Source organism: Bombina bombina, chromosome 2 (assembly GCF_027579735.1).
Source record: "Bombina bombina isolate aBomBom1 chromosome 2, aBomBom1.pri, whole genome shotgun sequence".
NCBI classification, from domain to species: domain Eukaryota; kingdom Metazoa; phylum Chordata; class Amphibia; order Anura; family Bombinatoridae; genus Bombina; species Bombina bombina.
This window is the reverse complement of record NC_069500.1, coordinates 1,079,679,348-1,079,696,382: the sequence shown is the minus strand read 5'-3', so window position 1 is coordinate 1,079,696,382 and position 17,035 is coordinate 1,079,679,348. Positions and strand designations below refer to the sequence as shown.

General features: G+C 34.7%; 1 protein-coding gene across 2 annotated transcripts in view; it reads right to left on the bottom strand.

Moving 5' to 3' along the window:
• Window positions 1–17,035, bottom strand: part of HHIP (hedgehog interacting protein) — a 236,651-nt gene that overhangs the window by 87,876 nt on the left and 131,740 nt on the right. For both annotated transcript variants that reach the window (XM_053703703.1, XM_053703702.1), the window contains exons 6-9: window positions 16,485–16,658; window positions 10,316–10,459; window positions 6,943–7,064; window positions 2,005–2,128 (exon numbers count right to left, since the gene is read on the bottom strand). In XM_053703703.1, the coding sequence (XP_053559678.1) occupies window positions 2,005–2,128; window positions 6,943–7,064; window positions 10,316–10,459; window positions 16,485–16,658 (564 nt within the window). The remainder of the gene's footprint in view (window positions 1–2,004; window positions 2,129–6,942; window positions 7,065–10,315; window positions 10,460–16,484; window positions 16,659–17,035) is intronic.

Here is a 17,035-nt window from a genome sequence, read left to right as displayed (position 1 = left end):
AGTAAGTTCTGTGTAAAAAGTTATAATCAGCTGCAGGTAAAAAAGAAAAATGAAGAAATGAACTGCAGCCAATCAGCATCAACAGTGCTGAGGTCATGAACTCTTTTACTGTGAACTCATGAGATTTCACTTAACTCTCATGAGATTTCATAGTAAACTTCCTTTAAACTGAATAGGGAAATAACATAAGAGTGCACGAGGCTCAACCCCTTAGCTGTCCCGGGACAGACATACTGAGTTGCTGCTTAGAAGTCCTTTACAATGGGATGTGGCTACTGAAGAACTTTTGAGGTAAAATATCTTTCTTTTTTACATAGAGATGTTCAGGTGATATTTTCTAGTCAGCTTTTTACAGCTATGCTCCATCCCTTTCAAGTGTTTAAACATTTGGGTATTATGGCCCTTTAATTGTATTTAATTGTATTTAATTTAGGGAATTAATTTAATTATAGTGTAGTTTTAGGTGTTATTGTAACTTAGGTTAGGTTTTATTTTACAGGTACTTTTGTATTTATTTTAGCTAGGTAGTTTATTAAATAGTTAATAACTATTTAGTAACTATTCTACATAGTTAAAATAAATACAAACTTGCCTGTAAAATAAAAATAAACCCTAAACTAGATACAATGTAATTATTAGTTATATTGTAGCTAACTTAGGGTTTATTTTATAAGTAAGTATTTCGTTTTAAATAGGAATAATTTAGTTAATTATAGTAATTTTATTTAGATTTATTTAAATTATATTTAAGTTAGGGGGAGTTAGTGTTAGACTTAGGTTTAGGGGTTAATATGTTTATTATAGTGGCGGCTACGTTGAGGGCGGCAGATTAGGGGTTAATAAGTGTAGGTAGCTTGCGTCAACATTTGGGGGTGGCAGATTAGGGGTTAATAAATATAATGTAGGTGTCGGCGATGTTGGGGCAGCAGATTAGTATAATGTAGGTGGCGGCAGTGTCCGGAGCGGCAGATTAGGGGTTAATAATATAATGCAGGTAGCGGCGATGTCGGGGGCGGCAGATTAGGGGTTAATTAGTCTAAGATTAGGGGTGTTTAGACTCGGGGTTCATGTTAGGGTATTAGGTGTAGACATAAATTTTATTTCCCCATAGGAATCAATGGGCCTGCGTTAGGAGCTGTATAGATATTTTTACAATTTTTTTATAGATTTGAGCGCACAGATGCTCTTCTCCAAAGGAGAGTTGAGGAGAATTACAAGGAGAATTCTCCCTGCGCTTGATAAATCTGTCTCACAGAGTTTGTAGCTATATCATATAACTCTGAACATCCTTTCAGTATATTAATTTACAATTTATTTTAGTATTGATATTTATTTACATAGTATATAATGTTAAAAAAAGTAAATTTTTAGATACTGTGTACCCAAGCTGGCTATACATATATATACTGTATATATATATATATATATATATATATATATATATATATATATATATATATATATATATATATATATATATCAAGTGCATATGGTACCTTTTTAAAATTTAAAGAGACATTATAATATACATTATATTTATTTGCTGATATAGCATATACTCATGACAAAAATAAATAATTAAGCACTACAATTTAATTCAATGAAACCAAGCATTACGGTTTTATCCCAGAAGATTGTCAACAAATTTGATTTGAAAACCACCTTGGACACTTCTTCCACAGGTTTACCACCCTTGGTATAGGGACAATATTGCACATGCACTGACATTAATATATGCATACTGAGGTATAGATTCTATGCAAGTAGATATTGATAGCTACAGCCTGCTATGAATTACATTGGGTCAACCATTACATTCAAACTCCTCAAAAGCCCCCATATCATAATAGTAACATAATCCTATGTGCACAGTCCTTCATACTCCTACAGGCCCATTTTTGTATTGTTAACGAAAATCACATAAATGAAAAAAAATATTATTTTAGAATATTGTACATATTGTTGTTTTGTTTTCTGCTGTGCAGACTTCATAAATAAACATACCCATATCGATCACCAAATACGTAGCTTCCATACAGCCTTTCTGATTGACAACCTCTGTATATAAATCCACCAACCATTTGTCCACTGCTCAGGGGTTTGAACTCTAAAAGTGAGAGCTCACTTTCTAAAAAAGAAAAAATACTACCATAGCATTAGGCCAAATGCAGAAAGAACGTAAAGAATGCAAGCATTGTATATCTGTTAAGACGTTTTATGGCTTCAAACATAAAATCTAAATAAATAGGAGCCTGCAACATACTAGAGTTTAATTTATTTGTTCTATCATGAGAGTGAGGGAAAGGTATTGTATTAACAGCCATCTAAAGATATCTAGAGTGTTAGAGTAAACTTAAAATCCTGAAAAATAAATAAACATGGCAGTTTGGTAACCCTATCTCATAAAATACGCTAGGAACCAACAATAAAGGTGGTGTATTTTTCAAATAAAGCTGATATGGCAACACTTCCATTACTTAGATATACACAAACACTGTGAGCTGCACATTTATGTATGTTATATAAATATGACAATTGTAATGGCTTGTCAGAGAACCTAAGGTCCAACTAGCTTAAAAGGAAATTAAGATTCTAAAATGTTTTGGCTTTGATTTTGAGGTTGACCTGGTGTGACATGAAGATGCATTTCTCTATGCCAGCTTGGGTAGAGATTAGTTTAGAGCAAACTTTCACATCTATGCCAGATCTTTTTTGGAGTGGGGAGATGGTTCATTAAAAGTACCTTGGTTTCAAAACGAAATCTAGTAGTTGAGTTATCCTCCTCTGCATATCATAAATATTATAGGTAAGAAATAGCAATGTGATTCTCATTAGACCACTTGCCTGTTGGATTAAGTGCAAAAATTCCCATATGATTAAATATAAGTGTCTTCACAATTATGTGCTGAGTAGATGCCTACTTCTATTTTCAACAGAGTCAGATTAGTTTTCGGTTAACTATGCCCAAGGGTAATTTTTCACTCTACCTCTAGGTAAAATGATACTTTGCTCTGCTTTGCTGGATGTTGGATTTCAATTAGTAAGTGTTATTGTAAGACCTGCAAGTAAAATCACCATGTTTGACTTTATATTCAGATTTATACTACTGAAAATATTGGTTGTAGTGAGTCACAGTACAAAACCCTGAAATTCATAAATCAAATTCTGTAATATGAACTGTTTATTAACATAGCATATTAATAATGCTTGATGAGTCAGTATATCAACTAGACCATAATCAATTAATTGTTCAGCTCTAAAGAGTATGAAAATATTTTGTAAAATATCATTCCCAAGTATAAACTTGAAAGCTTAACTCATAATATAAATATCTTGACCTCTGGTTATTTGCTTCTTTTTGTAAAAGATGTTAGAAATGAATGTTTTCTTTTGGTAACCTTATCAACTGTACTGTGCTCTTGGGACATATATCTTAACCTTCTAGACACTCTGGTGCCTATTTCAGTAGGTGCATATTAGTTCAGTTGGATATTTTATAGTACATTTTACAATAGGTAATGGAAAAAGTATGCTATTGACCTTTCTTATACTTTAATATTTGAAGAAGAAAAATCATTCAATAAATTGTGTGAAAATTTGTATTGTTTTAATATATCAGTATGTAATATGTAATAATATTTGCAGCATATATTAAAGATAACCTCCTATAATTATGATTTAATTTTTTTATTCTTATTTTTTGCATTCGTTTTTTAAATTTCTTTTTTTTGTTTTGTTTTTCTCTTTACCTGCATCCCTTGGAAGACTAACTAATAAATATACAAAACTGTGTCACTGAACATAAAAATGCATAACTTATTGACATATGTCTTAAAAAGTTAAAACTTTAGCACATTTTGTTTTTTAAATCAGCAATATCAATATGTTTTTATTCATCTTTATATAGTGACAACAAAAAATAATGTTTTTTTAAGAAGCATTTTGATCTTAAAATTTCCATCTGGTTTGGTATGGTTCTGTACTTCATAGATAGTCTGAGTATCTAGTATATTTAGTGTGTCTAATTATTTTTTTTGATATCCAGTCTATTGATAAATGATGTAAAATCCAAAAATCTGTTGGAAAGTGCAAAGTATAGACAATAAAACAAGGAAAGTAACACTGCTTTAGTGTATACCACAAAATAAAAGTAAATTATGAAATTGTTATCCAACTTAAAATGAATGAATCCATCATATTTTAATAGCTGGAAATGAAACTAATAGATTATTTAATGATGACATATGTGTTTAGGACAAAAAAAATAGAGAGTCGATTGTCAAAAGAAAAATATTTTTTCTTTCAATGCTAATGCCATAATAGGTACCTGAGAACCAAGTTAATAGACCCCTATTACCATAATGACATATTTAAAAATTAGCTATTTCCTGAAATATGAGAACATGTTAATTTCTGACATAGTCTCCATTTCTGGCATAAAATTGTGTGCACATAAGAATTAGAATTATAAAAGACAGAGAATAACGAGCTGAGTTTAAGTTAAAAATGTATCCTGTGCTCCATAGACACCTATCAGAAGGATTAAAAAAAAACCCACCCAGTAGAGTTTCATCTAAAAATGCCATCTATCATAGAAGCCCAGGGCTAGCAGTAACATAATAACAGACTATCCAAGTCTATAAAAAAACACATAGTAGAAGTAGCCTGTAGAATAACATAGCTGCAATAGGGTGCAAAAGTGCATAGCCACCAGTGCAAAAGTTCACCATACTAAGATGGAATACTGGAGCAGAGGGCTTCATTTCAGTTGCGCATTTGTATTTACTCTCAGAGTGTGTTCTATTAAAATGTCAGTGCTTAAAATGTGCTATTCAAAATAGCTTAAAGGGACATGAAACCCAATTTTTCATAAAGAGCATACAATTTTAAGCTTGCTCTTAAGCTTTCCAATTTGTTTCTGTTATTTAATTTGCTTCAGTCTCTTGAATTATTGAAAAGGATATCTAAATAGGACCAGGAGCTGCTGATTTGTGGCTGCACATAGATGCCTCGTGTTATTGGCTCACTCATGGTTGTTGCTATTTCTTCAACAAAGGATACCCAAAGAATGAAGCAAATTAGATAATAGAAGTAAATTGTTGTAAATTGAATGTTAACAGCATAAAGGTAGGACCAGCACACCTGCTCTCATCAAATGTTCAAAAATAACATGGTAGGTGCAAACATATAGAGCCAAATCCCATAAGCTAAACGTAAATATCCAGAACACAGAATGTTGCACTCTTGAATGTAAAACAACATTCTGTGTTCTGTAAATTGAATGTTGTTTAAAATTATATTCTCTATCTGAATCATGAAAGAAAAAAATGTGTGTTTCATGTCCCTTTAATGAAAATGGAATCTTCTTTAGAATATTGCCTTTGACATTATGATTAAGTCTGAGTTCGGATTGGGAGGCTAATGTTATGGTTACAGATACAAAGCTATGCAACATTCTGACCAAGTTACATTTAATTGGCAATGAAATGATGCTCATCAAGACTTTGCAGTTGAATCATTTTTTAACAGTGACATTTCTATTAACGTTCAGGTAGATTACAACACTGTTGGGGTAATTACTACTACAGTTTGCCATTTGTCATGCGAAGATTGTTTGCATCATGTATAAATAGCTGCTAAAATACAAACATTACATTGTACTGTACTGATTTTTTGAGGCATACCATATAGTTCTTAAATTGTAGCTAATGTAAGTGAAATAGGGGTTACAGTATTCCTTAAATTATTTTTAAAGGGCCATGAAACACAATTTTTTTTTCTTTCATGATTTAAAAAAGAGCATGCAATTTTGAACAACTTTCCAATTTACTTCTATTATCTAATTTGCTTCATGCTCTTGATATCCTCTGTTGAAAAGCATATATAAATATGCTCAGGAGCTGCTGATTAGTGGGTGTACATAGATGCCTCGTGTGACTGGCTCACCCATGTGCATTGCTATATCTTCAACAAAGGATATCTAAAGAATGAAGAAAATAAGATAATATAAGTAAATTGGAATGTTGTTTAAAATTGCATGCTCTACCTTAATCATGAAAGAAAATTTTGGGGTTTCATGTACCTTTAAGTTAGTTTTGTAAAGTTTGAAAGGTTGGTACAGTCATTTGATAAGGTGACACACAAGATAAAGTCCAATGCACTCAACTCTACTTAAATTAAATTCCTCTCATTTCTATACACAAGGGATATTAAACAGTGCTCATTTAGTAAAAACAAATATGCTTAATCAAAATAAATATGAAATTAAACAGATTGTGTAACCCCCACCCCAGAAAACAACTTAGTTGTTTTCTTGCAAAGTTAGCACTTAGAATTTCTTTCTGGTGCCCCAACCCTCAGGAAGATAAGAGAGGAGACATTTTTGGAACTTAGGTTGCATTATGACACTTTTATCTAAATAGTAAACTAGCTAAAATTACTCTAGAAGATTTATGCCATCTAGCCAGCTAAGCTTTCCTGTAGAGACCACAGGAAGTAATGGACACTGCACAAATTAAGTTAAAAAAAGAAAGAAAGAAAAGTTAAAATGATGAATAATATATGTTGCAATAGTTTCTATTAAGTATAACCCACCGCTTAGTGCTTTTTAATTACAACAATGAAATAGACTGTTTAATATCCCTTTAATATTACTGAGCAGCTCTATTTAAATGGAATTTCTATACACATTAATATTACTGAGCAGTCAGTCTAATATTTAATAAGCTCATCAATGGAGGTAAATTGTTATAACAATATGCAAACTGTACAAGCCTAGAGGGAAGATGAGAATTAGTCATGTATGTCATGTATCTAAAAAACACTGCATATTATTTGAAAGATCAAAGTTTGGCTGCTTAGCATTATTTTGGGATACCTGAGACTTTTTTTTTTTTTAAATGGGCTTATATACCAATCATATTTTTACTGTAGATCACTTACCATAATCCTTTCCTTTAATGATCTGTAAGATTCTTGCAGACGATCTATTCTTGGAACTTATATCTGAGCAAAGAATTGTCAAATTCATATTGATGTCTTTGGAATGTCGGTCAACTGCACATCTGCTCATCAGAATGTACATAGAAGAAAAGGGAAACAATTATGCTATGAAGAAGCTGAATTTTTAGGCTTCACTGTATTATACTGATTTGTTTCCTAAACCATTTATGAATGGCACAATGCATATATCAATAATCTTCTAATATTTAGTTTCTCATGAATGTCATAACAGTAAAGCCATAATTCAGATAGAGATGCCGAATTATTAAGCTCGGAATGGAGCTTGATGCCCCTTTTTCTGCAGGAGCCTTCTGGCTTGCGGGAAACAGCGGTTATGAAGCAGCGGTCTGCTCCTTAACTAGTCCGTCTGCTTTGAGGCTGCGGACATTAATAAGCCTGGTCCTATACGATCGGGCTGATTGACACCCCCTGCAATGATAAATGCTTACAGCATATGCTGTCGGCATTCATCGATGTCTGTCGGACATGATTCGCTGAGCAGATCATGTCGGACAGAACGATGATAAATCAGCCCCAGAGCATGCCATTTTGAACAACTTTCCAATTTATTTCCATTATCTGATTTTCTTTGTTGTTATGATGTCCTTAGTTGAAAAGCATACCTCGATAGGCTCAGGAGCAGCAATGCACTACTGGGAGTTAGCTGCTGAATTGTGGCTGCACATACATGCCTCTTTTCAATGGTTCACCAAATGTGTTCAGCTAGCTCCCAGTAGTGCATTGCTGCTCTTTCAAAAAAAGATACCAAAAGAATGAAGCAAATATGATCATAGAAATACATTGAATTTTTTTTTTTTTAATTACATGTTCTGTCTGAAACATGAAAGGAACATTTTGGGTTGCATGTCCCTTTAATATATTATTTGTATCTAATGAAATTTTCAGACCTAAAACACATTTGAAGCGACCTATAGGGCTAGATTTATTAAGCTGCAAATGCAGAGGTCGTAAGACCGATGCTCCTTAACTCATCCGCCACCTCTGAGGTGGTGGACAGCAATCATCCAGATCCGATCGGGATGCTTGACACCCCCTGTTGGCTGCAAATTTGCAGGGGGCGGCATTACACAAGCATTTCACCAGAAATGCTTGTGAAATGTTAAATGCTGACAGCGTATGCTACAGAGGATCATGTCTGCCCGACAGTTAATAAATCTACCCCATAGATTCAATTACAAAGGGCTACAGTGGCTTAGAAAGACAAAAGGGAATTATCTTTGACAACTAAAATGTATTTTGAAAGAAAGTATGCAAAGAAAGAGATATGTTTCATACATAATGCCCAGTTGCAAGAACCACAGGTGCGTTTAACAGTTGGATTTAATAGATATTAACAAAAGTATACAATACGTTATATGGAAGAAGCAGCCATTTCTTACTCTTCAACATTTTATCCGGGAACAGCTGCGCAAATAACTCGTGGGCGTGACTACCTGTTTTATAGCATACTGAGTCTAGAGCAGTGATGGCTAACCTTGGCACCCCAGGTGTTTTGGAACTACATTTCCCATGATGCTCAACTAGACTGCAGAGTGCCTGAGCATCAAGGTAAATGTAGTTCCAAAACATCTGGGGTGCTAAGGTTAGCTATCACTGCTCTAGAGTGAACTATTCTTGGTATCAAAGGCAGATAATAGCCAGCAGGCTGCTTTAACACTGTGGTTGCTGGAAATCACATTGCTGCACAATCTGTGGTTTTCAACTTGAAACTTTTTGCATTCTTAAAACAAATAATTCATGACAAGACTGCAACAGACCATAATTTTAAATACTAAAAAAAAACTACTTAAAGTGGCACAGTACCATAAAATGAAAGTGCTCTATTTCTCCTTGCTAGCTATGTGCATGTTTTAATATATGATTTAGATTTAGATTAATTGAAGCCAAATCATTACTCAAGACACTGTTACTTGAATAACAGAATAAAACACGTAATTATATTTATAAAATATTGTCATGACAATATCCATACCTAGCTTGTTCACTTAAAAAAATATTTCATGATTCATACAGATCATACAACTTCCCAATTTACTTTTTTTTAATCTAATTTGCTTCATTCTCTTGGTATACAGCTGGGAGCTGAGGCTAGCGGTTGATTGTGGCTGCAACATATATGCCTCTTGTCATTGGTTCATCCAATGTGTTCAGTTATTTCCCAGTAGTGCATTGCTGCTTTTCCAACTTAGGATATCAAGAGAATGAAGCAAATTGCATTCTCTATCTCAATCATGACTGAAATTATTGGGTTTCCATGTACCTTTAAAGAGACTTTGAACCCAAAAGTAAATTTAAAGTAAAATATTTCATTATACAAAGTTTGCAATTGACTTTGGTTATTTGACCTGCCTTTTCTATAATTTGTAAGTTTTTTTCTCTCTGCCTACAGAAGGACTGCATGCAGGGTTTGGAATTCAGAACCTTGACTCTCTTACACACTGCACAGTTATTACTTAACATATATATGATCTAAATTACATCTATCTCTTATTGGCTGCAGCATAGGGCACAATATACACAATACCCAAGAGACTTTCAAGTTGCACTGCAGCACAAGGAATAATTCTTCTATCAGAAGGTCAATTTTAAATTCTTTTAAAAACATTTATATTTTTGTATGTAGATCTTTTGTAACGCAGTGATTCATTTCTGAAACATTTATTAAAATGACTTTCAAATTGTCCCAAACATGTCTATAGATGATAATGTTCCTTATTGATACACCTATTTAAAGGGACACTGAACCCAAATTTTTTCTTTCTTGATTCAGATAGAGCATGTAATTTTAAGCAACTTTCTAATTTTCTCCTATATTCAAATTTTCTTCATTCTCTTGGTATGTTTATTTGAAAAGCAAGAATGTAAGTTTAGATGCCGGCCCATTTTTGGTGAACAAACAGGGTTGTCCTTGCTGATTGGACAGCGCCATGCTGTCCATGGTTCTGAACTAAAGATTTTCTGGCTCCTTAGCTTAGATTCCTTCCTTTTCAAATAAAGATAGCAAGAGAACAAATAAAAATTGATAATAGGAGTAAATTAGAAAGTTGCTTAAAATTGCTCTATCTGAATCATGAAAGAAAAAAAAATTATATTATGTAAGTGCAACAATTAATTCTGTGTAATTATGTATGATGTGGATATGACAAATTCTTTTTATATTACATACTATTTAAGAAGGAATAAAACATGTTTGGACTCTCTCTATAATTTCCCTTTCACATAATTCATAAACTAGTTGTGGGTGCAGATAAGAAGCATCAGACCATGCAATGTATTACTACAAATAGCTTACCTGCCTGGATTGTGTAGCCCATGTGCAAAGATTTCAGGGGGTTGATTCGTACTATTAAAATGAGGATTGCTTCTGGGTATGGTGTAAGGAGCATTGCATACATCTATGTCCACATCCACTCTTAGTACTGAGCCTGTAAAATCACTGTGAAATACAACAAAACCCTAAAGTCAAAATTATTCATGATTTAGACAGAGCATGCAATTTAAAAAAAAGCCAAATCATATTGTGTACTGAATTTTGATAATTCACACTTTCTGAGGCACTAGCTTCTAATGAGCATAATCAAGAGTTCACAGTGTATTTGTATATAAGTCTGTGATTGGCTGATGGCTGTCACATGATACAAGTGGCAGGAAATGTAAGGAAGCATGACCTTTGTCAGAAAAAAAGTCTACTGCTAATCTAAATATGTGCTATTGCGTTCTCTGTTTATTATACGTTTGTTGATTATGCAATTCTACTGTATTTAATAGTCCTTTAAAGCTTCATATAAATAACTTTTTGAGTTTAAGTAAAATTAAAGTGGGAGCAACGTAAAACTGTATTCAGTGTGCCCTTGAATACATATAATCAGAGAACTTCCTTTACATATTATTTTAACATTGATTAAGAGAGAACTTGCAGTAATGCATATTTTTAAATACATGTATTTCATGTAGATATGATTATTACTGGTAGGACTGTACATAATGGTTTTGAGAAGGTTATTTAATACTGTATTTATAACGCATAAATATATACTATAGCACAATGACCTCCCAACATTTCTCATAGGCCAACCAGTGTTTTGTGAGCAGGGCCATGCCTATACTTTGCACTACAAAAAGTAGTTAACCACAGGTAGCCATACACAACCCCAAAGACATATAAATAAAACAGAATAACTGCATAATTAAGGCCCAAGAAAAGGATGGCTATTGGGCAGTGAGAGAAGATTTTGTGTGTATGTTTTACTTTTGCTAGGAGAGGTAAAGGTTGATACTCTATTCAATTTTAAAGGGATATGAAACCCAATTTTTTTCTTTCATGACTCAGATATAACATTCAGTTTTAAACAACTTTCTAATTTGCTTCTATTATCAATTTTTCTTAATTTTCTTGGTATTTTTTGTTAAAAAGCAGGGACATATGCTTAGGAGCCGGCCCATTTCTGGTTCAATTTGCAAGAGCACTAGATGGCAGAACTATTTCCTGCCATTTAGTATTCCAGATGCCTACCTAGGTATCTCTTCAACAAAGAATATCATGGGAACAAAGAAAATTTATTAATAATAGTAGATTGGAAACTTTTTTAAATGGTATGCTCTGTCAGAATCACAAAAGGAGAATACTAGAGCAGTGAGCCCTAGGGAGGTACGCTTAGTATGGAGCTACAAAAGAATCCCCAGATGACGGCAGCACTCTTGATAGAAGCAGATATGGTAGATAGTCCTGTAGAAGACAGAAACAAAGAGGCACAAAATAGGACAGTACCATCTAGTAACACAACAGCACAGCACAACAGAAGAGTCTCCCCCTATATTGTTCTACTCACAAGAGCAGTGGCACAACCGGAGTGCCGAGCACAACAAGTTGGGACTATAACGAGTCGCCTGACAGACACGCCAAATGTAGGAAGTGAGGACCCAGGATGTCAGACTGCTGATTTTGGAGTGGATCGTGTGGACCATCTGACATCCTGGGTCCTCATTTCCTACGTTTGGCGTGTCTGTCGGGCGACTCGTTATAGTCCCGACTTGCTGTGTTCGGCACTCCGGTTGTGCCGCTGCTCTTGTGAGTAGAACAATATAGTGGGAGACTCTTCTGTTGTGCTGTGCTGTTGTGTTACTAGGTGGTACTGTCCTATTTTGCGCCTCTTTGTTTCTGTCTTCTACAGGACTATCTACAGAATCACAAATGAACATTTTGGGGTTTCATATCTCTTGAATCTCTGTAAGCTCCCCACCAAGCTCCCCACCTCCCATGGCTGCATGTTAAGTGGCACCAGGAGAACTCAATGTAAAATCCCATATTTGGTTGATGCCTTACTGATTAGCTAGCGATTACTCCTTTAATTGGTTTCTGTCCTAGTTAATCAGGCACCCAGCTGCTGAGTGATAAGGCTTTAATGTTGCTTGCTCTTTTCTATTGGCAAGATGGTTGTCGTCTTGGCTGAGGATTGGTGATTAAGTTGCTTAACCCTTGACAGGCCCACATTAATAATATTAATTATAATGTGTTTTTATAATATATGCTACAGAATCCCTTGTATTTCCAGGAATAAAATGCACTTCTCCAGTATAACAGTTTTGGTAGTACCACTGTTTGAATGAGCTATCTTTTTGGTGAGTTCTTGAACTATGTTCACGGAGTGTGCTTGGGTTATTTTCAATGAGTGCCTGGTACTTTGATATGGTTGTGACCCCCAGGTCTATAATAGAGATCCTGACCATTGATGTAGTCATGAAGATTCCCAAAGGTTCACTGGTCCTTATCAAGGATCCCAAAAAAAGTCTCAGTTTTTGTATTCAGGTACTTTTTGCAGCAGAATTAAAGCTGGACCTTATACTCTAACCTCGGCCACATCAGAGAAGGTTAGTAGGAAAAGTCAAACAGGGATACTATTGTAAGAAGTTGTTGGGTACCTCCTGCACCCAAAGATTTTGTACTGAAACATACGTTAATATAATACATTATCTACATTATTATTGCATCCTATATATTTTAATATCCATACTAACTGTGAAATTATTCTCCAACCCCTAATATTCTTCATGAATTAATATATCTGGATTCCAAAGAATGCCTGTGTTTAATAATAAAATACTCTCTACATCATTTGAACTTTGATAAACAAGATGGTTGTGACTCTAGAACCAAGCTAGAACTTGTGTATTGATGTAATAAAAGGAGAATGCTCCTGATAAATCATGTAAAAGACCCTGCTTCTGTAAATTTGGCAATTTATCAGGGAAAACAGAAAAATTCACTACCATGCATTTATTCATTATAATTTCAAACATTTCCATTACGCATCAGTTAGTTTCCCCTCTGATTCTTTAGAAGCTTCAGATTTGGCAGAATACAAAAGCAAAGATGTACCTTGCTGACTCTAATCTTTGCACCTCATTTAATATAGAACACTGTATCCTGTGTAAGCGGGATGCCAGATGGAGCATCAAAATATGGCTTAATTGAAGCCCAATGTTTTTGATGTGTCAGAATTCCTGTAACATAACAACATGTTTAAGAGGATGTGGGTAAAGTAGGGATTTTTTTTCCACATGTGGTGGAATTGCCCACACATTTAGGGCTTTCTTTCTTTCTTTTATGCTTATTCTAAAATTGAATTAAATCTTATTCTTAGCTAACAAAATTATATTAAACTGTACACTACAAACAAAAACGCCTCGATCAATATGAAGCTTGAATATCCAACAACGTAACAAAGTTACCTTTTTACAGCTCATTGGAGGATAACCCCATTGTACCTAAGTATCTACAACAATATACTAGTTACAGTAAACTGAACTTAAATGTCTATTCTATTGTAAAAATAAAATACTGTATTTTGCTAGAACATATTATTGTATTTAAACAAATGCCTATAAAGGGTTTGAAAGTAACAGTTATGAACACCCAGATGTATGCCATCATTGTTTTGGCTACCAGAATTTTGATCATTTGTGAACCTTAACTGATGGCGGTGAAATTGTCAGTCACCAAAAACAAATTGCAGTCTAATTATGACCAAGTGCTAGATCCTATGCATATCACTACACTGGAGCCACTACATTAAAAAAAAAAACATAAGCAGCAGCAGATTTCTTATAACAGCTCTGTTCTAGTGGTTTCATCCAACTCAAAACTACTATTACTTAGCAATATATAGCTATATGCAAGTAAATCAATTCCAGTAGCTGGTGCTAGAGTGTATGACCTCAACCACTATAACAAAAACTTGCCAGTATATAAATGAAAATGTCCCACTATATGGAGATAAACATCACTACTTTTGAATATCACACCTGCATAAGCCTGGTCAGACACCCATGCATGTACTTTTTATAACTTTTTATATTACTCATGGTGTTTAATAAAAGCTAAGTTTTATATACTGCCTAAAGCCCTATTTTTGTGTTTGCTCAAACACTATACCCACTATTACCCTAACTGTAATTTTCTGCACCCTTACCAAAACTAAAACTCTTTACAAACACAATAAGTCAAATTACCCTTCATATTGCTTGTCATGGAGTACAGAAGAAAAGTTTTTATTCTGCTTCTTCTAGATACAAGATACAGGTTTTCATCTTCTTGATCCTCACTACATTTGATGCTTCTAAACAGCACCCTCCTATATACAGACCTAATGAGTTAATCCGTTAAACCAATCAGGACTATATATAGCCAGAGTTACTGTTATGTGTAAAGGAGAAGGGAATTGGCTGGGGGTGGAGATACTGAAGAGGGGGGAAGTGTGGTGGAATAGTTGTAAGATAGGTGTTTTGAGGTGATAGTGCGTGGTTTACCAACACAGCAAATAGTTTATCATTATGGTGAAAAAAAGTCAAGGTGTGGGGGATCAGCTATTATGTTTTGGTGGAATGGTCCCAGTTAGTATTAATTGAGGATCCAGTCAGTGGCAGTTAGGGTTATTTGCAGTTGGGCAGTCAGGCAAGAGGCAAGAAGGGTTAATTAGGGTTTCCCTGCAATAACAGGAAAATTCAGTGCAGAGGATTATTTCTTATTCACTCCCATATTGAGTCTGTCTACAAAAGCTTTTAGGAGTCAGTATACTATGATTGTCATTGTTATGTGTGCCATCCAGGGCTGTCTTTAATATTGACTGGACCCTGGGCAAACATTTTCTTGCCCCCCCCCCATGGAATTTTGCTCTCCACCCCAACATCCCAAAAAACAACTAAATCAATTTATTTTATATATTTTTTTAATTATTAGCCCAGCAGTGGATCATCCACTGCTGGGCTAATCATTTAAAAAAAATTAAATAAATTGCAATATGTGAAACTGGACCTAAGCAGTACTAATAAGTAAATAAATATATAAATTCCTCCACTGTGGATTAATTGAATATGCTTTTGAATGTGATTCTGGTGTGAGGTTAGCTGGTTATAAAGATTTAGGGCAGCCAACAGGAGCAAAGCAAGGTAAAGACTGAGGAGGAAGCATGGAGGTGCAGACAAATATAAGTTTACTTACTGGAAGAGCAGAGCTACTATGGGAAGCTATAAAATCTGAGACAAAGAAAAAAAAAAACCCTATAAAAAATAACCTTACCTTAATGTGTGAAGTATCAGCATGACACTATACATCAGCCACAACAGCACATGTCACTTCTTTGCTGGGAACAAGTTCCTTCTCACCCTGCACTAGATGCTGCTGCATGGGGGAGGGGCGTGTATGCACTCACTTATTCTTCCCACTAACACCTTTCTACAAATACTGTTCCCCTTACAAACTTCAGTTAGTTGATCTTAGGGCCACAGCAGAAAGAGCAGGGTTAAGGGGACCAGCAGACTGGATGCTGTCTGCCCAAGGCGGCATGGATACAGTGTGAGATGAGTCACACAGCCTCAAGACTGAAGAGAGCAGTGTGTGCAGCTGCAAAGATGCTCAAATCCTCACGTGCCTGTCGTTCCAGCTTTCTGTTGCATGCGCCTGTAGTTAGCCCTACCCTGAAACAATCCCCACCACCAGAGCAGTTACCTGGTAACAGTGGTAACCCCAGCAGGACCTTTTCTGATGCAGTGGGATTGGCTGAATGCCGAGTTAGAGCTTAGCATTCAGTGCTGCACAGTGCACATCTAAAACAGCACATGGCACTAGCTTGGCATGTCACATGACACTGGTACGATCTGGCACAGTTTCTCACAAATAAATATAAGCAGAGAACTTTTGACTGTGACAGTATTAGGGCTGACTGTGTGTGTCCCCCATATCATATAACATCAGCAGTCTGGCATGGCTCTGTCCTTTTCAATAGAGACTTGCATAGGATATTCGTCTTAGTTTTTTCCCTTTTCGCTCAAATCGCTGTATTTTCAAATTTTGAACGCAACTATTTTTCTGAATGACTTAGGTTGCGTATTGAGTGTTCTTAAACTATACAATTCCAATGCCTGAGTAAAAATTAGCACCTCAGCAAAGAACATTGTCTTTTTACCTTAGACCATCCATCTCTTCCATATCATCAATTGTTATCATTCCATCTCCTAGGAAAATATACAGGAAGCCATCTGGCCCAAACAAAATTTGTCCTCCCAAGTGCTTTCTGTGTAATTCTGCCACTTCGAGAAACACCCTCTCCGTTCTAACATCAATCTGGCTGGGATTTTTCCTGTATTAAATAAAAGTAAATTATACATAATGTGTTAAAAGGTTATATTATATATCATATAAATATAATGAAACTATATCATGCTGATTGCACATTACTTATAAGAGGGTATTAAAAGAAATTATGTTTAATTAACAGCCACACAAATTGTAATGCAAAATTGTCTCCAAAAATGTAAAAAACAAAACTCCAAAAAAATATATTAACAATTTTGTGCATCAATTAATAAAAAAACAAACTGTAAAGTAAATCCATTTTTCCATTCTGTTAACCATCAACTTAGTTTTATTTTATTTTTATTTTAGTTTATGGTGTTAATAAAGAAGCAAGGAAGGGTAAATAACATTTGACTGATTGCAACAAAACCTGAGTTTGTT